Consider the following 23,346-nt stretch of genomic DNA (forward strand, 5'->3'; position numbering starts at 1 on the left):
AATATTTTTTTTGATAAGAAAAGAAAATATATTAAGATAGAGAATGAACAATCATAATGAGGATACTGAATCCTGAAAAAAAGAGAAAAAAAATAAAAATAAAAATCAGAAAAAAAAAAAAGAGAAGCAAAACAAAAGAAACTGCTATGAATCCCCTGTCATCCCTTCCCATCATGGTTCACGGAACATTTTAAATTAGCTAGTGCCCTTTGACCTTTTCTTCACCTTTGATTTTCCCCCGTCAAGCCTAACTTCATTTCCTCCTTGATCAAACAACTTAAGGCCCAATTCATTAAAAAACACTGAGTTTCATTCATTGTCTTCCAAAGATTTATGAGTATTTCATTTCCTCCTTGATCAGACAACTTAAGGCCCAATTCATCCAACAAACACTGAGTTTCATTCATAGTCTTCCCCAGATACATGAGTAATTATAGAGATGCTGTCTCAGTCATCAGAAGTCTCAATGATGAGCTTCTTGCGAAGGAGTTTTGGGTGGTTCTAGATTCTAGTAATAGAGACATTAGTGGTGTATTTTTTTTGAGGTAAGTAATAGAGACTTTTAAAGCTTGATATACATTGTTGGCTCACAACCTAACAGCTTAAGCTTTTAGGTAAAGTGGTATGCTAACATGGTATCAGAGCTGCTTACTAGGAAGTCCTGTGTTCTAGTCTTGTTGCCTGCATTTATTGTATGGTGTTTGAAAAAATTATTGTATTCCCTCTAATGGGTGTTATCTACTGTGTGTTTATCTCTTCACGTGCTGTCAGGCTGCACGTGCGGGGGGGTGATAAAGCTTGATATACATTGTTGGCCACAACCTAACAGCTTGAGCTTTTATGTAAAGTTGTATTCTAACAGAGGCACTTGTGACAATTGGAGAATCTATTATTGCATGTGACGTATTATGCAGATTATCCTCGTACCTTCTCTGAACTTATGAATGTCTTGTTGCTCCTTCAATACTCAGGTTTGTTTGTCTTTGCTGTTGCTGGTTGTGATTCTCTTTTTGTTTTTGTTTTTCCCCAGTTGTTGTTTATCTTCTTTCAATAAAATCTGACCAATGACCAACTCATGAGGGGAGAGGGATGGCGGTGATGACGATGGGGCAAGGGTGATGGAAGGAGGATTCCATTTTTTATATTCATGAAGTCACTAATGTGTGACATATTCTTGAATTCGGAATGAAAAGAGGAGTAATGCTTCTAGCATGGAAACTTTATTTTTTTTGACAATAAAATAAAATAAAATAAAAAAATGGTAAGTCAAAAAAAAAGAAAAGAAAAGAAAAGAAAAAAGCACTAATATCATCCAAGAAATTCCCTCTTTAAACCCTTCTCATTATAGTTCACCGAACACTTAGCTAATTCCCTCTGACCCTCTTCCTCTTGGATTTGCCACCATCAAGCTTGACTTCATTGCCTCCTTGATTAGATAACATGAGGCCCAACTCATACAATAACCTCTCAATTTCAATGTCCTTCTTGGGAATATCATCTTTAACAGGAGTAGGCAGAGTTGCGTCCTTAACCTTTTTGTCATCTTTGGGGACGTATCTTCAAACATATTAATACTTGATTAATAAATATATTTAATTGATACAAAATAACCATTTTATCATTTTTTCCATCCTTTGCCTTCTTGGGATTTCCGCTTTTGTAGATTGTTAAACGATAGGGAGATTGTAGATCTATCCTATTTGCCAGTCTTGTTGATAACTGTCGTTTTTCTTTAGAGGGGGATATGTGGGCTTGGTCTTTGGATTCTTCGGGGTCTACTCTTGCAAATATTTTTTTTTTTGATTTTTTGAGCAGGTCTATTTTGCCCTTTCCTTTCTATTGTTCCATTTGTAAGGTCAAAGTCCCCTTTAAAATCAGGGATTTATCTAGTTGGTTGTGCTTGATAGAATTAATACCAATAACTAGCTACAGGTTAGGAGACCTTGAAGGCTACTTCTCCTGACATCTGTGTTCTTTGTTTTAATTGTTCAGAATCTTCTTCGCATTTGTTCATTCACTGTGACTATCCGAGGAGGTGTGGAACAAGTTATTTGGTATTTTTGCTGAATGTTGGGTGAGTTCTGAGACAGTGGAGGGCTTTTTGGCAGTGTCTTCGCTGGTTTTGGCAGGAAAAAGGAAAGGGCAGTGCTCTGGATTTTTTTTTTTTTTTAGTTGTCTTTTGCTGGTGTGGGAAAAGATACACTATTTGGCTTGTCTTTGGTGTGTGGGGCAGGGGAGTTTGAATGGGATATGCAGCGCGATTGGCCTGATGTGTTGGAGTTTTAATTCACGTTGGTTTTTCTCTCTTACGTTTGTAGTTTTCAGGTTGTTTCTTTTGTGTTTTTCTATCTGGATTTTCCAGACTTTGTTAAGGGGATGTCTTATTCTCCTAGCTGTATATTCTTATTCTATTAGTGAAATTCTTCTTTTACTAAAAAATAAAACTTGATAGCGAATAATAACTTTAATGTTGAGGACCGAAATTTCGTTACGAGTTAAACATTTGTGCTAGTTATATCAATGTTTACATTAATGTGTCAAACTAATAGCTGCTGAGAATTATATTCCAAATTAACTAGATTATATTAGCATTATCACTTATTAATTGAAGCAGTGAAGGCTGCAACCTATAGAAGAGAGGAGAGAGAGAGGGGGATTGATTGCAGTTCGCATGAAACAGATAAAGGCAGAGACTCAATTTGATTAAGTGATATAGCTCCTGAGCTTCAATTGATGTAACATTTGTTGCGTTCATAAAAAGAGTTTTGCACTGTGATTGCATTTCAAATGATTGGATGGCATTTTATTAACTGATGTTCATGATATGCTGCAAACTTGTCCTGTGTGCAGTTTATTCAAATGTTTTAGTTGTAAAGCATATATTCTATTATCAATAAACATTTTGTGGAGCTTCAATAACAATTCCATTATTTTTTCAATTTGACAAAACTGACATCAAAATATCCTTAAAAATTTCTATCTTTTTGGACCTTCAAAATAATCACGAAATTAAAATTGATGCTTTGGTTTTCAGTATACAGGTGGAATCAGTTCAATTATTTAATTATGTGAAATAATGCATGTTGGATTTAAACTTTTCTCTACAAATTAAATAGTTATTATTTTCTAAGTTTCCATATGCAGTGATGATCATCCAGAAAATGTTCTGACTTCAATGCAAACAATCATGGTGGTTCTCTTAGAAGAGAGTGAGGATATTCCTGAGGACCTTTTGATCGTTTTACTGTCTGTTTTGGGTCGCAGTAAAAATGTAAGCACTTCTTGTCCATGCTAACATTTGGACTTGCCAATGTTGCTCCTTATTTAGGATATTAGTTGCTAGCTTTATATTTGGTGCCATACTGCTAAGATTTTCTTGAATACAATTTTTCTCAAATTTGTTGTGCTAGGGTTTTAGTACTGCTGCAAGGAGGATTGCTATGAATATTATACAGAATTGTGCTGTAAAACTTGAACCTGGAATAAAGCAGTTTCTTATCTCATCAATATCTGGAGATATCAGGGCTTTGAGTAGTCAAATTAATTACCATGAAGTCATCTATGATATTTATAGCTGTGCTCCTCAGATCCTCTCAGGTGTCATCCCTTATTTAACAGGAGAGTTGCTGGTAAGTGTAGGATTGATTGGTTACATTTCTGTCCTACTTTATGTTTACGGTTGGTCTGTTTGCTTGAATACTCACTTATAAAGGTGTTCTCAGTGTCACTTAAAAACAATGTCATGTATGAATATCTCATTTTTGAGGTTCTTCTAATTATGCAATTCCCTAAGTATTCTCATCCTAGTGTCTTCTCGAAATTTCATATTTTAAGGGGCCACTTGTTAGCACGGTCAGAAAATATGAAAACAGAGACCAGAAATGAAACTGAAAAACAGAAACAGAAATTAAAAATTGAAAACTGGCAACTTGTTTGGTTGATATTTCCAAAGCTAAGAGAAATTACAAACCTAATCGAACTCATGTTCATTTTTGTCCTTGAATCAAATAACAATTAGAAAGCATAATTAAAATGCAAAGGCATATATCTTAGAAAATATTATAAAAATAATATATAATAATTTAATTATTATACTTTAAAGTCATTTTTTAGTGTTCCAAGAACACTCCTATTATACATGAAAATTGAAGGTGGTAAAAAAATGATTTTTTAAATGACTTATTATTATTATTTATTATTTTTTTTTCAAAATGTTAGAAATTTATGCTGCTAGGCGAAGCAGTGGAGTGATGCACCCTAGATGGCGAGAGCCAGTAGCCAAAAGCACACTAGCTTACACTTTGACCCAAGTAGCATGGGGCATGTAGAATCCCGTGTGAATCAGCAAGGACCACCTTGCTAGATATTTTTAATTTGTATTTTAACTTCACATGCCATTTAACTCTGATTTTAATTAAAATTTTGTATAGACTGAATGATTTTAATCCACAAAAGTCTATTATGGATGTTAAATTACTGTGCTACATGTTGGCACTTCAATTGAATACTATAAAATTTAGTTTTCAATTTTTTTGAAAATCGACAATAGAAAAGGAAACAAGCAACACAAATAAGCCTGTTGTCACAACTCGTTTCTTCACTGAACACAACAAAGATAGAAAAGCAAAAGCAGAAATGATAGAAACAGTCCGTAAGCATTTTTGGTTTGTTTATTGAGTGTTGACTATAAGGGTGGGCCTTGGATCAACGGTAAGGTTGCTCCTTTGTGACAGGTTGGTGATGGGTTTGTCCCAGGAAACGACCTCTCTGCACAAAAAATGGGGGTGAGGCTGCATACACTGACGACCCTCCCCCTACCCTCGCAAAGCAGGGAGCCTTGTGGCCCAGGGATGCCCTTTTTTGTTGAGTGCTGACTGTGTCCTAGTTCCTATGCAGCATTTGTGTTTATTACTTCAGAGCTTTTGGGATGCATAAGGTCGTGAGAACTTTATGGTGGTGTGCAATTTGTTTGTTTTATGGGTGGTCTATTGGGTAGGAGTGCAATTATTTTTCTTCATTGTTCTTTGCCTATTCATTTGATGTGGAACAGGATTGTCTTTTTTGCATCACTGTGGCTGTTATCTTTTTGTTGTTCTAGTGGTTTTTGTTTCATTGATCTTCCATGTGATTGGATGGCTTTGTTAACCTGATCTTTTTGTATCTATTTTTAGTTTCTTCTCTCTTTTTTTTCCGCTTTTTTTCCCCTGTATTTTTGTTCTGTTTTTGGCGTATATTTAGGAAAATATGCTTGTAAAGACAAAAAGAATTGGTATAAAACATGCAAAGAAAAAATGTAGAAATGTGGAAAACTTTGAAAAATATAAGGAGGCAAGAAAAATGCAAAAAAAAAAAAAGGTCGTTAGTGAAGCTAAAGAGAGATCATTTAATGCTCTTTATGTTAAATTAGATGCAAAATAAGGGGGGAGACATATTTAAACTTGCTAGAGCTAGAGAAAGAAAGAGTATGAATTTAGGTAATGTAAAATGTATAAAAAGTGATGATGATATTTCTTGGTTAAGGAAGAAGACATAAAAGAATGATGATGTAGTTACTTTAGTAAGCTATTTAATGAAAACTAGTGGAAGACTTAAACTTAGAATTGACGAATTAGGGAAATGCTAAAAATTTGAGATTTATTCGCAAAATTAGAGCTAACTAAGTTTGCACTAAAAAAGATGAAAAATGGAAAAAAGCTTTAGGACTGGATAACATCCCAATTGAAGTTTGGAAATGTCTAGGTGATAACAGAATTATATGGTTAACTAAGTTATTTAACACAATTATAAGAACTAAGAAAATGCCGAACGAATCGGGGAAAAACACTTTAATACCTTTATACAAAAATAAAAGAGATATTCAAAATTGTAATAACTATCGTGGAATTAAACTTATGCCTCATACAATGAAATTGTGGGAAAGGGTTGTTGAACAGAGTTTAAGGTTAGAAATAAATGTCTTAAAAATCAATTTGGTTTTATGTCTGGCAGATCTACCATAGAAGCTATACATCTTTTAAGATGATTAATGGAAAAGTTTAGTGCAAAGAAGAGGAACTTGCAGTATTGGTTGACTTAGAGGATGTTACCTAAGGGAAGTTCTTTGGTGGGTGTTAGAAAAATGGGGTTTATGTGTAGTAGGTATATGGATGTCATTAAGGATATGTATGATTGGAGTAATGACTAATGTTAGGACTATATGTGGAGAGACTAGAGAATTTCCCATCACAATATGTGTACCTCAAGGTCCTGCTTTGAGCCCTTATCTTTTTGCTTTAGTGATGGATGAACTAACTAGAAATATCCAAAATGAAATTCCATGGTTTAAGTTGTTTGCAGATGATATTGTCTTGATTGATGAAACTAGGGGTGGAGTAGAATTTAAGTCAGAATTATGTAGAGAAACTTTAGAATCTAGAGGCTTTAGGATATGTAGAAATAAGATAGAATGTATGAAATGTAATGTCAGTCATAATAGGAGGAATATTAGAGACAAAGTTAAACTTGATGAAGAAGAAAAATCAATAGCGCTAGTCGATTTCGATACCTTGGATCTATTATGCAAGCTGAAGGAGAAATTGATGAAGATGTAATGCATAAAGTTAAAACTTAAAACATGCTGTGTAAAATGGTGAAGTGCTTCTGTGCTTTGGCCTTTGTGATGGTAGAATATCTTTAATTAAAAGGGAAGTTTTTATAAGACGACTTAAGACTAGCTATATATGGATCAGAGTGTTGGGCGACTAAGAAACAACATTTTCAAAAAGTTAAAGTTACCAATATGAGAATGTCAAGGTGGGCGTTAAAAAATAAATTAAGAAATGAACATATTCACCGTAAGTTAGGCATAGCTCCTGTAGAAGATAAGCTAAAGGAGGGACAACTTAGATGGTTTGGGCACTTGCAATGTAGGCCACATAGTGCGCTAGTGAGGAAGGATGAGTTAGTTATTGTGAGGGGCAATAGAAGGGGTAGAGGTAGACCTAAAATAACTTAGAATGAGATAGCAAGAATTTAATAGCCCTGAATTTCTCAAAGGAAATTGTCCATGATCGCATAAATTTGCGGAAAAGGATTCATGTAACTGACCCCACCTAGTGGGACAAGGCTTGGTTTGTTGTTGTTGTATTATTGTATTTGACTTTTGTTTGTGTTTTGTAATTTCCTGTTGTGTTGGGGGTTATTATGTATTGAGTTGTTTATTTAAGTGTAGGTGTAAGTAATTGGTTTCCAGAGGTTTTCTCCCCCCTTCTCTTTCTCTCTTGTGCAGCCCTCTCCATCTTCTTCCTCCTCTGCCCCCTTTATTCTTCTTCCTCCCCCTTCTCCTTTTTCTATTTCTCTCTCTGTTTTCTGTTTTTGTTTGTTTCGATTCTTCCCAGGTATCAATTTCTTCTTCCTTTTTCTTTCTTTTTCTTTAGCTCTCCCTTAACTCTCTCTCTCTCTCTCTCTCTCTCTCTCTGTTCCTGTTCTTATTCCTGTTCCTATTTTTTTCCTACATCACTTATCCTCCTCGTAAATTCTACCTCTTCTCGAATAATTTCTTTTTCCTCCAAAACAAAAATTATATTATAGTTTAAAGAACTTAGTGTGTGCTGGAGATTGCAAGCTGTGCTATTCTACTACAATAATTTAAAATGATCTGGCCTAGAGGATTTAGCTATAAAATCATTTCTGGATGTTTTAGATTTAACGGATCTTTTAACAGTGTTTTCTGGTGGTTGCAATCTAAGCGCTAATATCAAAATTTGAAGTTTGTGTGAAAGTGAAACACAAGAGCGAGTTTTTTCTTAAAACTTTTGGAGGCTTCAGTCTTTCTTGGGCCAGAAAAAGAAAGTTGAAAGAGAATAGGAAAGAAGATGCTAAAAAGGAGAACCATCAGTCCTCAAACAGAGCAAAAAGAAAAAGCATTATCATCTTAATAAAGCATGCGTCTCTGGAAACATCTTGAAAACAGTCAGCTCTAAAAACCCAAGTAGAAGCCAAGTATCGGATCCTGTCCCAAATAAACCCCACTAATGATGTCTTCCCACTCTCTCATTTCTTCCTATTAATGGTTATTTAAGTTATCTAGCATTATTACTGTATTAGTGTTATGTTAATGAGTATGAGTTAGTGAGAATATTATAGTAATTGGTATGCCCTTGACATATATTATAAATAAATAGAAAGACCTATCATTGTGTTAGATATTCCATTTTACCCAATTATTCAACATGGTAACAGAGCAAGTTCCGACCTAAGCCCTAAGCTCAAACTAAAACCAAACTCTAAACTAAATCCTAAACCTCAAACCTGCTGCTGTAGAAGGATAATCCTGACCACCAAAGACCGAAAGCAAAGTCTGGAAGCTGCCAGAAAAATACCTTAGCTGCCAGGAAAATCCTGGGCACGGCTGTCCTCTCAGAAACTCAAATCACTTTCTATTTTGCAAAAGGAACAATATAGCCACCACCCTCAGAACTTGCCGATCTGTGGCCTTGTGAAATTTGACATTCGGATAGTGTCCCATGCACTGCCACGTGCTGGCTAGAAGCTGGAAGCTCTGACTCCACACGCCGGCCCATGAGTGCTTGGGCAATATTTCTGCTCCCGTTTTTTCCGGAATGTTCTAAATTCCCCGTACATCATAATATCAAGTTGCTCGTCATGTATTTTGTTCAAAAAAATCAATGTTTTCTATCGTTCACTGGGAGCACTTTGTTAATGGTTGTTTGGTAATGTTTGAGCTGTGTGCTGGTTTCTTGGGGTTGTGTGAGCTTTTTGGTGCTGTGGAAGCCTTATGCTGGTTTAGTTGTCACTCATATGTGGTGGGTCCCCCTGTTTGTGGTTGCTCCAATTGTTCTAGTGCAATGCGTTTGTTTCTTGGTGCTGTAGCGGCCTTGTGCTGGTTTCATTCTTGCTGGGTGACCTTGTTCATGGTTTTTCCAATTGTTCCAGCGATTAATCTTATTATCATTGGTCTAAGTTTATGAGTGTTGGCTGGAGTTTGCAAATCCCAAACGCATGATTCCCTCTTTAGTCACTTGTTTGAGTGAACCAGAAACTGTGGCTATCTTAGAGGAGGAGTATTCAAGGTTCCTATAGTGTCAATCGTTTCAACAAGCATCTTATCACATTGCATCTTGTGCTCAGAAAGGAAAGCCTGTAGTCTTTAGGTCATCTGGTTTCTCGTTGACTTCTAATTGGGTTATTAACTTTGCTGCATTTGATCATATGAATGGTGCAACCAACTTCTTTATTGCCCCCCCAGTATCCTAAAAATCTACCTCAAGTTACCCTTCTTGATGGGTCCACTACTATACTTAAAGGGATAGGAACAGTAAATCCTACTCCCTTTGTCTCTCTTTCTCCTATTTCGTAAATTTCTAAATCGCTTTTCAATCTCATGTCATTTAGTAAGCTTACAAAGTCGCTAAGGATTGGAAGACGAAGAAGACAATTGGCACAAGATGCGAGACTTGTGGGCTTTAGTACTTTGAGTCGCTCTCTCCTCCCATTACTTGCACAACCGCTGCTGCACCACTTTAAATCCATTGTCATGTTGGTCATCCATCCTTGGACGAATTGAAACAACTAGTTCCTACCTTGAGTTTGGTGTCTAATCTTGTGTGTGAGTATTGTCAATTGAGAAAACATCATCATGTTTCCTTTGCTTCTTAGGTCGCAAAGTAGTAGTAGTCCTTTCATGCTAGTCCATTACAATGTTTGGAGTCCTATCCTGTCACGTTGAGGTTGGGGTTTCAGTACTTTGTTACATGATGACTACTCCAGGATGACTCGGTTGTGTTTAATGAAAGATCGTTGAGTCGTGTAATATCATATGTGGCTTCTATTCTCAAATAATGACTTAATATGATATTCCAGTTGGGTTTTTCGTAGTGATAATGCTCAAGAGTATTTCTATACCCAATTTAGTACCTCTATAACTAATTCTGGTATGATCCATCAATCATCTTATGCCCACACTACACAAAAAAATGGAGTGCAGAGTGGAAAAAAGAGACATATTCTTGAAGTCACTCCTACCCTATTATTTCAAATGAATGTCCCTAAAGTTTTTTTGGAGTGTTGCCCTGCTCATTGCTTGCTCTTATATCGAAAAATGCGGTCCCTTTGTCCTTGATGGTAAAATCCCATCTTTAGTCATATTTCATAAGGCTCCTTTGTTCTCCTTTGCTCGTATATTTATCTGTCTCTACTTTGTCCATTAGATAACTCCAAGAAACAGATAAGTTGGATTCTCAAGCTATCAAAAGTATTTTGTTTTAGCAATTCCTATACTTAAAAGGGATAGATGTTATAGCTCTACTTTAAAAAGATTGTCCTTGTTGATGCCACTTTTTTTGAGTATTAAGCATACTACTTTGATTCCTTGAGTTTTGTTAACCTTGATGAGTCCCTTTCACTAATTTGCCTTCTAGATCCCAATCTATTATTTGTGTTAAATCCTCTTGCAACTTCATCCAATTTGAGTCCTCCTTATCGCTTGGACAGTCCTAGTTGCTGGTATGCACATGGTGACTCAAGGGAGGAGAGCCTCTTCTAGCTTCTACTTCTGCACCTCTCATTTCCTCGTTTGAAGATCTTATTTCCCATGATGTTGATCCTTCTATAGCTGTTCTAAAAGGTAAACGCACTTGTACCCAACATCCTTTTGTTTGTTATGATTTCTTGTCATCCTTGTGTTATTATTTTGTTAGTACTCTATATCTTGTTGCTCTTCCAAAATCTATTTCTAAAGCCCTATCTCATCTTGGGTTAAGGTTGCAATCGTTGAAGAGATGCATGCGCTATATGATAATGATAGTTGGGTTTTGGTACAACTTCCTCCTAACAAGTCTATGGTTGTTTGTTGTTGGATGGGTGTACAATTTTAAAGTCAATCTTGATGGTTTTGTGGCTCATTTGAAGGCTCGCCTTGTTGCTAAGGGTTATACTTAGGTGTATGGTTTGGAATTTTGGATAATACATTCTCTTTGGTCTCTAAACTTTCTTAGTATGTTTTTTCATCTCCTTTGCTACTACTTGTCATTGACCTCTATTTAACTAGATGTAAAGAATGCTTTCCTGCATAGTGATCTTTAGGAGGAGGTCTTTATGGATCAACCACCCGAGTTTGTTGCTCAGGAGAAGTTAGGATCAATGTCTTGACTTAAGAAATCATTATATGGGTTAAAACAAATCTCGGCTTAAGAAGTCATTATGTGGACTAAAGCAATCTTTTAGAGCATGGTTTGGATGATTTAGTGTTTTAGAACTTGAGTTTGGCCTCTGATAGTGTGCAGCAGATCACTCTGTGTTTTATCATCGTACTCCATTTGACAGGATTTTGGTTATTTTGTATGTGGATGATATTGTATCATTGGTGATGATGATCAAGGCATCTATGACTTAGAGCTTTTCCTATAGAGTAAGTTTCAGACCAAGGACTTGGGACCATTGAAGTACTTCTTGGGCGTAGAAGTATCAAGATCTCATATGGGAACCGTCTTGTCACAATGGAAGTATGTTCTTATCTTTGAGGTGAGACTAAGCTATTGGGATCCAACCTACTAATACATCCATGAATCCTAGTAGTATATTAGTGTGAGATAAGGTACTAGAGACTAAGCTTGAAAAAGTAGGGGGCCCACAGGTAAGATGCTAGTCAATTACATAGCTGTTACGTAACATGAAAAGTTGAAAGGGCCACCTGATAAGTTCCTAATCAATTATGCAGGGGTTACCTAAGCTTGAAAATATGAGGGGCCACTTGGTAAGATCTTAGTCAATTACATACCACCTGCGATGAAAAGTTGAAAGGGTCACCTAGTAAGATCCTAGTGAATTACACAGGGGCTACCTAAGCTTGAAAAGATGAGGGGCCACCTGGTAAGATCTTAATCAATTACATAGGGGTTACTCAAGATGAAAAGCTGAAAGGGCCATGTGGTAAGATCCTAGTCAATTACATAGGGACAAGGTCTTAAATTTTGACTTTGACTCAAATTTTGATTTTGACTCAAATTTCGAAGCTCCAAAAGTATAGAAACTTTGACGAAAACTTCGATTTTGAGGTCCATTTTGATTTCAATTTTGAAAAAAATAATGGAAATCAGTAGTAAAACATGGAATTCTTTTATGAAACTTTAGAAATGGTTAATAAACTTAATAATATAAGTTTTAGGACTAATATATTACATTTTAAATATATCTATTTTGTGTATGAGGTGGAAAAGTTATAATATAATTTGTGTATCAAATAGATATGTAAGATAATGTGCATTAAACATATTTAGTTAATACAAATGAAATTCCTAAATCATTTAAATATTATTTATGTTGCAAATAATGATAATTTAGATATGATACAAAATGTTGTTGTAAGTTTATTTTTTCATATAAATTCAAAAGCCCTTGTAATAATATTTTTTTTCCAATAAAAAAATTAAATAAATTAAGAAAGAAATTTCACTTTGCTTCCAAATCTCGTATTTGAATTTTGAGGGAAATTCATTCTATAGTTAAAATTTTGACATGTTTCCTCAAAATTTTGAGATTTCAATAAATTACAAAAGATTCATTGAAATTCCAATGGAAATTATGTAAAACAAAAATTGATTGCCATTTTGATTTCGAGGGTGACGGGAATCGGAAATTTCGATGGAAATTTCCACAATTTCGTGGAAATTTAAGCCCATTCATAGGGTTTACCTAAGATAAAATATGTGAGGGGCCACCTCTAATCAATCACATATGGATTACTCAAGATGAAAAGCTGAAAGGGCCACTTGGTAAGAGCTTAGTTAAATACACAGGGGTTACCTAAACTCGAAAAGATGAAAGGTCTCCTGATAAGATCCTAGTCAATTACATAGGGTTGAATCGCTTGAGACTGAACGACTTAGCTAGGGTCAAGACAAAGGGCCACTGGTAGGGATTGAACCCCTTAGGTGGGGTTAAAGGAAAGGGCTTCTACTGGGGATTGAACCACTTAGCTAGGGTCAAAGGTAATAAGGATGCGGTGATGGAGAGGACAATTCATGTCTATGAATGAAGGTATAGAATGGTTGGACAATTACCAACTATCTTTGCAAAAGGATAGAAAGATGCAATGGTGGACGATTTCCAACAATATCTACGTGTGAAGGTATGTAATGATTGGGTGACTACCAACCAACTTTGCAAAAGGATAGGAAGATGTAGTGGTGGACGACTGCCAACCATATCTACGTTTGAAGCGATGCAATAATTGGATGACTTCCAATCATCTCTACAGAAGGATAAAATGATGTATTGGTGAACGAATACCAGCCATATTTATGTTTGAAGATATACATTGGTCGGATGACTACCAACCGTCTTTACAAAAGGATGAAAACATGCATTGGCGGACGACTACCAACTATATTTACACTTGAAGGGATGTAGTGGTTGGATGACTACCAACTATTCCTGCAAAAGGATGTAAATGCTTAGCGGTGGACAATTACCAACCATTTTTGCGCTTGAAGGATGTAGTGGTTGGATGACTACCAACCATGTATGGAAAAATGAAAAGACGTAATGGTGTGCGACGACCAACCATATCTATGTTTGTAGGGATGTAGTGGTTGGATTACTACCAACCTTCTCTAAAAAGATAGAAAGATGCAATAGTGAATGACTACCAGCCATATCTATGTTGGAAGGGATGCAGTGGATGGACGACTACTAACTACCTCTACGAAAGGATGAAAAGATGCAGTGATGGACGACTATTAACCATATCCACACTTTCTAAGGATACAAAAGTTGGATGACTATCAACCATCTTTGCAAAAATATGAAAAGACGTGGTGGACGACTACCAACCATATCTGCATGAGAATGATGTAAATGAATTGTTCCATGAGAATATGATGTAGATGGAGACAATATGCTGACTTTCCTTTTCTGTTATACTACTTTTATACTAGGTTGATGCTAAATGCATATGTTGTTTTTTTTCCTTTTTCAATGGGAAAATGTCATGTGAATGTTGAGCTTGATGCAAATGAAAAGTCTACTATACTATATGAGATGCCTAATGCAGATGACATGCTCATTTTTTTACATTTTATTTTTTTGCTTTTATGAAAATGTCATAAACTCTATGCAAATGGAGATGTAAATGACAAGAAACCTTTGTAGAATCCAATCAACTCCATGAGGGTTGTGACAAAAGAGGAACCATTGGTGTAGGACTTACTCAACTACTTGAGGTTGATGTCTAAATTCTTGACAAAAATTGAATTGACCTAGATTTGCTCGGACACAAATCTACACGATGATCTTAACATAGAGGGGATGTGCAATGCAACTGAGTAAGAGATGTTATGGTATATGCAAAGGATATGCTGATTCTAGACTTGGTGGAAAGATATACCTGAAGTAGGTCTTTTTTTTTTTTTTTTAAAGGTTTGAAGAGGATTTAATTGCAAACTTGTTGCAAATGAAATGGCAATCTTGAACTAAACCTAATGAAATGCTAGATGTAGGCAGACACCTGAGAAACTTATAAATGTCAAACACCCTTGTCCTATTTAAAATTTAGATGAATTGAAGCTTTTTTTTGAAGAGGATACTTTGATGATTTGAATTTTCTTAACTTCATGATTGTCAACAAGAACTTTACTAAGATGTTATTTTGAATATAACGTGGGCTACGTTGTTCTTGAGGTATCATGTTATCAAGCCTCCCAATGGAACCAAAAAGTGTTGAAGCACTTACACTATTTCCATTTTTCAACTCACACCATGTTCAATTCTGCAATCATTAGCATATTGATATAAAGAAAGGATGCAAAGATTTGGTATTTTAGGATTTTAAGGCTTATGGTTGGTCAAAGAAGTTGAAAATTGGCTGGCATTAAAGATTGTTATCTCATGATGCTCTCCTTTGAAAATGCTAAAGTATTGGAGCTTCTCCTCACTCTTTCATTGTTTTGTTGACCTAAGTTTTGGAGATCTATTCCCAATGATTTTCCTCTTGTTGGACTAGTTTGTATAAATCTTCATGCACTTAGTTCAAACTCCTTAGCCTATATTTTCGTGCCTTATCAGAATCAGCCTTTCATTGTGTTGATGCCATAAGTTTTGGAGATCTATTTATAGTGGTTCTCCTCTTGTTGGACTAGTCCGCCCGCATAAATCTTCGTGCACTTAGTATAAACTCCTTAGCCTAAATGTTTATGCCTTATTAGAATGGACTTTTCGAGGCTTGTAACATGGCTTGGGCTAAAAAGGACATGAAGAACATGCATATATAGCCCAAGAAAATATACCTCTACATACACTATGGTGCCATTTCTAGTTTTCACCAAAGGTTGCCTCTACATACACGCTGCCCTCATGGGTTTTAGCCATGCATGTAGACATTTTGCTTCATCTTTACGCCTCCAAAATGTCAATGATCAGCAAAATTGATAACCTTACTGATAATGCATTGATTTGTCGCAAGGTAATACTTCCAGAATGATCAAATGCTAACTAATACTAAGATTGGAGTCAAGACCTTAAGGTGGCCTTATGACACGAGACAAAATGTAGGCTTATGATTAGGTTGAAAGAAACAAGGGGAACTAGTCTCAAATATCCCAAACATGTCACATGCTTGCCCTTGGCTTCGGTTAGGGGTGTAATCGGTTTTAATCGGTTCAATTTTGGCTAAAAACTGAACCCCAAACTGAAGTTCGTGCTTCTTAATTATTATGAACTGATATTGAACCAGAAATCTTCAGTTCAACTAGCAAAGAAACTATATTTTAACAGTTTGGTTCGGTTTATTAACCAAATAAGAAAAAAAAAAAAAAAAAAAAAAAAAACATTGTTAAGACACCATTGTTCAATAAATAGTGTTGGGCTAAAAAATGAAGGTAGGACCATGTGCAACATAGAAAATGGGCTCCTCACTTAAGCTCCTTAGTGGAGAAGAATACATGTTGAAGAAGGCTGCTGGGATTTTATGAGAAGGAGAGGACTCCGCCAACATTCATGCAACTGATGTGGCACATTCCACACTTGTGCGACGCATCTTCTTTGAGCTTTTTCTTGTGAAGTGTCTTCCTCTGCGCTCTAGTGAGCTTCTTGGGCCCAGCTTTGTTAGTGTCACCCTCGCTTGGTGAAGGGCTAGCCTCCTCAAGATCATCTGCATCTAAAATCCAAATTCATAAACACATGTCTAGGGATTAAAAAACAAGATACAACTCATAGAACCAAATATGTGGATATTCGCAATCAATTCACGAAGCACTCATAGTTCCATGTGTAATTGATTCAATAGTTGCTAGGATTAATCTTGCCCAGATTTGAACCTTCCAACAATATGCCCACCAGATCGTTCTTGTCTTCTTGCTGTAAAGTTCATACGAAAGAGAGGAGCAAAGGTGGTGGATAAGAAGGAGAGGACTCCCCCAACTCACAAAATAGAACAACACAATTCCACGCTTACATTGCCTGTTCCTGTTGTCCCACATTGCTTAGAGAAGTGGATACAACAATCGTCCTTCTTTATAGAAAGGAGGCTTTCAATTACCCACTAGATAATTTATATTTCTAAAATGTAAATGTTAAAAAAAAAATCACTTAATAAATAAAGTGTAAACAATATTTTTAAAATTTATTGAATTGTAGTATATTTTGTTTGGTTTTTTCGGCTTTATATATTTTTAAAACAGAAAACCAATTTTAAAAGTCATGAAGAACCGAAACCAATAACTGTAAACAAAAAATCGAATTGAGATGTGAAATGGTTTAGTTTCCGTCTTTTTTGGTAATTTTTGCAAACCCCTAGCTATGGGTGAATTAGACTAAACTTGTTGTTCTAATACTATAAGCGGCTTATGTACCTTTTTAGGATATGGTAATAACGTAGTTTGAACTTGCTATTACATGACCTCTTAAGGTTTGGATGGAACGTTCAACCTGGGATGACTTTCATTTGGACCATATAGGCTAAAGCATTGGGTTGAAGAAGTAAAGGACTTTGTACGGCTCAAATTCGCTGTTGTTGAAGGGTTGTAAATGACCTAGGATCATCTTTTAGTGATGTCTTTCTGCCTTTTTTTTTTTTGGTCTCACATTTTGGTTTTCCTTTTGCTTTTTTTTTTTTTTTTCAATGATATTGCAACATTCTTCTTTGTTTCCTTTTCAACTCAAAACTACTCCAGTGTGGAAGATGATCCTTGGTTTGGTTAATAAGAAAGGAGTAATTTTTCAGGCTCAAAAGGGTTAGCGAGGGATAAATTTCTATATTTTTACACGTTAGTCGAAAAATGGTCTCTCTTCATTTTGATTTCCATCTTGACCTCCAATGATTTCAAATACGTTCTTGAGGTTTGCCTTGATGCGTTTTGAGGGTAAAACACCGCAAGCTATCATGTAAAATGCGAAGGTCCCAAAAAGTGTACGCATTTTGGAGTTGGGCGTACGCCTTGCACAAAAAAACTCGCATTTCACACCTTAATAGACAAAGCGTACGCATTTTAGACCCCATTATTTGTGCAAATTACGGAGCAGAAAAAACTTCCTCAGCATTGACGAATACTTTGAAGGCTATCCCTAAGGAACACAACGAATTCCTAATTGAAATTCGGAACTCTTTCCATCGATTGATGTTCTCCTGGAAGATTCCTCCGATAGGACGACTGGGTTGTCTCTTCAGCCAATCAAGTACCATGACTCTTTGTCTCTCTCTCGACCTACTTCAGTCGTCAACGAACCTCAAATCTTTTGCAAATCCGTGCCCTTGGCTTCTCGGGCAGTCTCTTTACCAGATTGAAGACCTAATTTGTTTTTTGATACTCTTTGACCCTTAACTGCTTCTATTCTTCATATAGAAGCCTCTCTCATTGACACTCCGCTGCTTCAGATTTTCATATAGAACTCTCTTCTCGACACTCAACTACTTCACAAAAAATTATCTCTATTTGCAGACTTATATCACTTCAGAGAGAGAGAGGGTGGGGGGAAGAGAGATTCATGATTGAGTCAAACTCTTTTAACCAAGAAAGGCAATGGGTTTGGAATTAAATATTAAAGCTTGGATGGGCACGTGGCAGTGGCCATGTAATTCATGGCCAATAACCCCACAACTATCTTGAGCTTAGACTCTTTAGGCTATTTTTAGGGGTAAAATTTAAAGAAAATGCTTCTTTTTAATTATTAAATAAAATTCATATGATTTTTAGTAAGTATAATTTATTTTTATATATTTTTAGATAAAAAATTAAATTCCCAAAAGGCTTACACCTTAACGCATTAAGGCTTATGTTAGGATTGGTGTATTCCCAAGAGGGGGGGTGAATTGGGTATTTAAAATTTTCTACCTAGGTTCAATTCAAATCCACAATTAGTATAGCACAAACTAGGGTTAGTCTAAGCATATACCAATTCAACAGATATATATATAAAATATATAGAAATTAAATTAAGCGCAGTAAGTGCAATATATCAAATATAACATATATGTGCAGGAAAAAAATTGCGGAAATATAAAACAGTGCACACACGATATGTTATCGGGTTTTGGCCAACACTGCCTACGTCCCCGCCTCAAGTTAACAAGCAAGAGGATTCACCACTAATGCCCACTTACCGGTGGAGCGGCACCGATTACAATCACCTCTCCTTGCTTGGCGAGGGAATACCCCAGGTCACATTCACAGGGCTGACCCCAACCTTTACAACTACACCTTACGGTGCACCTGGTTTTCTTAACCGGGTCTAAACCATCCGGGGCTTTCTTAACTGAGTCTAAGCAATTCAGGACTTTCCACAGGCAAGTCCCCCTCTTCCGACCACACGTCGGGAATACAACAAATATGAAATTTTGTACAAATAACTTGCTTCTACACTCAGCAGATGATGTACAACAATGTAGCTCAATGCACTCACATATGATATGATTTTAAGCTCAAGTGAGAATTTGTATTTTTCACTCAAAAATATTTTCTAATTAAAAACCAGAGAGTATGATAAATGATTTTCTCAATAATATGAGAGACCCTTCGAGCGAAGATATTATGTGTAAAAATATGCTCAAGGTTCTCCTTTCAATACCCCAAAAATCTTCCCAAAATAATTGTTCAAGTAATGTTTAAGGTAAGCTAGGGTTTTGGGTCAAAAAGGATTTTTGGAAGCCAACATACATGAGCCTTTGAATCTTGCAATAGATGTGCAAGATTCACAAGCAATAACATGTTTTCCCAATAAATGTTTATCAATAATAATGCATGGGAAAGACTATAAGCAACTCTTAAAAATAGATTTTCAAAAGTAAGAAATGGATGAGAGTATCATGATTATGATAAAAATTAAATGCCCAAGACAAATATTCTCTCTTCCAAAAGATTTCTAAACAAAGAGAAGAGAGTAGGAGAGTATAAAATTTTGCCCCAAAAAATGATTTTGAAAATAGAATTGAATGTAGGGGAACTTTGATAAAAAAAAGATTTGAGAGGATTTTGAAGTTAATCAAAGTTACTAATCTGTCTTATGGAAGGGGTATATATAGAGTTTGGAAAATTATGACCGTTTGGGGACACACTTGTCATTTTGAAATTGTTTAAATAAAAAATTAACCCCAATTAGTGCGGTAAAAACTTAGCAACCTGAGAGGTATGGTCGACCTAAGCTCGGGTTGGTCGACATTCAAAACAAAAACAACAGTTTTCGGCTCAGGTTGGTTGACCGAAAATCGGGTGGGTCGGCCTAAAGGCAAGCGATCCGGAACCCTTCATGGGTTCGGTCAATCATGGCAAAAGGGCAGTCTGCCATCAAAGAAGTTTGGTCAACCGTAGTAATTTTGAACTACAGGTTTGGTTGGCTGAGGAAGTTAGAGCGAAGGTCAGTTGACCGTGGACGCTCAGTTCAAAGTTGGGTCGATCGACCGAGCTATGGTCAACATTTTGACTCCGGGCAAACAGTGGTTCGATTGACTGTTGGATTATAACTCAAGGGTGGTCGGTCGACCGAGGACATTTCAATTTACAATTTTGCCCTTAATTTGACACAAAAATCCAACGATCTGTCGACTGAAGTCTGGTTTGGTTCCCTACGGTTAGTCTATGGCCTTTGAGCTTTCAATCACATCATGCATGCCATGCATTATTACAGACCATAATTAAAAACAAATGCAATACAATATAAAACAAATGTCTTCTTCTTCTTCTTTTGCTCCTCTGATTCATCATGGAATACGCCTAATGATATGGTCCTTATGTTCCTCTTGGCTTCCATCTCTTCCTTATGTGTGCACTAAAATGTTAAGCCTGCTCAAGCTTGAATACACATAAGTAACTTGCAGTTTGTCATCATCAAAACTAGAGATCGGACTCAAAAAGTCAACAACTTACGCTCCGCCTTGTTAGGGGTAAAATGCCTTGCCTTGTGCCTTCACCTTTTAAATCACTATTGACGTCAATTAGACATGAGATGCTTGGGACCTTGACCGAGTTGTATTTTTGGTTAACTAACTTAATAACAAGAATTTGGCTTGCAATTTAAAGCTTAGGGGGTTAGCAAGGGATGATAACTTTTTTTATGCGTAGGCTATATAAATAAAGGAGATTGATTGGCCATTGATGGCCACTTATCACAACTCCGACCATGGTATTATCTAGAGCTTCTAAAAATGAATCGTAGTCTCATTGCTTGAGACACATCACATTCATAGCATAAACTATTCACTGAATTGTAGTCTTTAATGTGAATGATTGATTAGAAGTTATGGAGAGAATGTTGTATGTCTTCGTCTTGATTGACAATTGTGCTTGTGATCTTGGAAGCCCATGCATCAAGAGTGTAGTTCATGCCCCAGTATTCACTTTGTTTGCCTTTTTCACTTTCCTTAGAGCACGATTGATTACTCTTGCGTTGCACCCCAAGAAACGAAGCTACCCCAATGTGGGGTTGTGATCTTTGATTAGGGTGGTGAAAAAATTTTCTTTGTAAGGCTCAAAAAGGGTAGCAAGGGGATATTTCGTGATTTGAGAAGGATAGAAGAACAATGGTCATCGCTCCTTTTTGGCACATTTACTTAGAAAAGAAGCCATATCGAGAACCTTCAGATTTATGCAGCCTCATACTCCTTGCTCTATTGGAGATAGCATTTAGTTGAAACATTGAAACTCTTTAAATACCAAACTATCTGCGAGATTGGTATATGATGGATGAGTTTTGCAGTGGTAGTTTCAAAACATGGTTTTCCTTTGTGATTGATGAATTCCTTATGCTAGCCAAAAGGGAAATAGAGACAAGGGTATGTAGAATAGGTGATGAATGGATGGTATCAATGCCCCATCGCAGTCAAAGGCACCTTCTCGTTCTCAAATGCAGTTCAGAGGTTGAAAGGCCGATGAAATGGTGGGTGTGGATCGAAAAGGGAAGATGACATGGCTTCTCTGGGTTAAAATAGAGGCTTTCTTGACCCTCAAGGTGCACCTTTATTCCCAATTTTGGTCTTTGGAAGGGTGAGTTGCCATTTTTCTTTTCAAATACAATGAAAGTTGGATATCTCTTTTCTTATTGCGTTTGTAGATGATGCAATTTTAGATGTTAAAAAATTAGGGAAACTTTTAAATGCTTGTTGGCCACTAGAAGTACGTATTGAAGGTTTACTTTTGCCAAAGTTATCAAGGTTCCTTTGCTATTTTGACGATTCAAAAATATTTTTCACATTTTGTATATGAAACATGAGAAGAGGATGAAAACCATGTGCAAGATTGGTATATGATGAATGAGTTTTGTAGTGATAGTTTCAAAACATGGTTTTCCTTTGTGATTGATGGATTCCTTTTGCTAGCCAAAAGGGAAATAGAGACAATGGTATGTAGAATAGGTGATGAATGGATGGTATCAATGCCCCCTTTGCAATCAAAGGCAACTTCTTGTTTTCAAAATACAGTTTAGAGGTTGAAAGGCTGATGAAATGATGGGTGTGGATCGAAAAGGGAAGATGGCCTAGCTTTTCTGGTTTAAAACAGAAGCTTTCTTCTTTATTCCCAATTTTGGTTGTTGGAAGGGTGAGCTGCCATTTTTCTTTTCGAATACAATGAAAGTTGGATATCTCTTTGGTTGTTGCCTTGGTAAAAGATGCAATTTTAGATGTTCAAAAACTAGGGAAACTTGTAAATGCTTGTTGGCCACTAGAAGTATGCATTGAAAGTTTACTTTTGCCAAAATTATCAAGGTTCCTTTACTATTTTGATGATTCAAAAACATTTTCACATTTTGTGTATGAAACATGAGAAGAGGATGAAATGCAAAACACACAAAGTGCCCACTTGACAACTAAAGAATGAATATCTTAGAGAAGTCTAAAAAGCTCACTCTTATTGATGTATGCCTAAGCTCATGAATGAATGAATGAATGTTTTGACTGAGCCAATGAATGGAGTGGATGAATGTATGAATGAGTGGATCAGACCTCCTAGGGGTAAATGCATGTAAAAACGATTGCATGAATCATGGATGGGTGGATGCTCTTATGTGAATTGATAAACACCCACTGGTTGAGTGGGAGGAGAAATGGCCGAGGGAATCACCAACTTGTATGGCATGCTCATATTGATTGGTGGATGCTTGCATGTTGTGTATAAACATCTATGATGAATTGAGCTCACTGGTTGAGCCTGAATGAGTATTTGTACACATGCTTACAGGTTGAGCATGGCTTATGAGTTGATAATCCTTAGTTGAGCGTGGAGATATAAATAATGACATATGCTAAACGATTGAGCATGATTAATGGATTCTCCAACTATGCATGGAGGGATAAATGATACACACCCATTGGTTGAACATAAAAAATGACTCGATGGATTGATGCCCACGGGTTAAATAAATCGATGTATATGCACATGCTCATAAGTTTAGCATGGTTAATGAATGATACTTCTCAGTTAAGCATTGAGAGATAAATGATGAGGTATGCTCGCATATTGAGCATGGAAGGAGGAATTGATGAATAGATGAATTGATGTTTTCATGTGGAACATGGATAATTGAGCAAGGAATAATTCTCACAAGGGGTGTCTTGGTGGATAAACACTCATAGTTAGAATATGGATGGATGGATGCTCATATATGTTTGAGTGTTGAGCACATATGAAGACGCTCAAGGTTGAGTATAGGTGGATGTTCATAAATTAGAATGAGCATGAATGAGAGCATAGAAAGGGGAAGGGTGATTTACTACTTAAAGCTTGAGCCTAGATCCACCCTACAATCTGGGGTCAAAAAGCCATAATAAAAGTCCTTATTGATTATTTATTTTTTGTATTGTATTCTTTTGGCAACACTTATATTGACAACATAGATCTGATCGCAACTTTGAATATGGAATTCAAA

At 36.3% G+C, this 23,346-nt stretch overlaps 1 protein-coding gene across 5 annotated transcripts in view; it reads left to right on the top strand.

The window, feature by feature from the left end:
* Window positions 1-23,346, top strand: part of LOC131153571 (sister chromatid cohesion protein PDS5 homolog A) — a 98,026-nt gene that overhangs the window by 13,977 nt on the left and 60,703 nt on the right. For all 5 annotated transcript variants that reach the window (XM_058105963.1, XM_058105966.1, XM_058105965.1 and 2 more), the window contains exons 4-5: window positions 3,145-3,271; window positions 3,411-3,629. In XM_058105963.1, the coding sequence (XP_057961946.1) occupies window positions 3,145-3,271; window positions 3,411-3,629 (346 nt within the window). The remainder of the gene's footprint in view (window positions 1-3,144; window positions 3,272-3,410; window positions 3,630-23,346) is intronic.

This window comes from Malania oleifera, chromosome 4 (genome assembly GCF_029873635.1).
Source record: "Malania oleifera isolate guangnan ecotype guangnan chromosome 4, ASM2987363v1, whole genome shotgun sequence".
Taxonomy (NCBI): Eukaryota; Viridiplantae; Streptophyta; class Magnoliopsida; order Santalales; family Ximeniaceae; genus Malania; species Malania oleifera.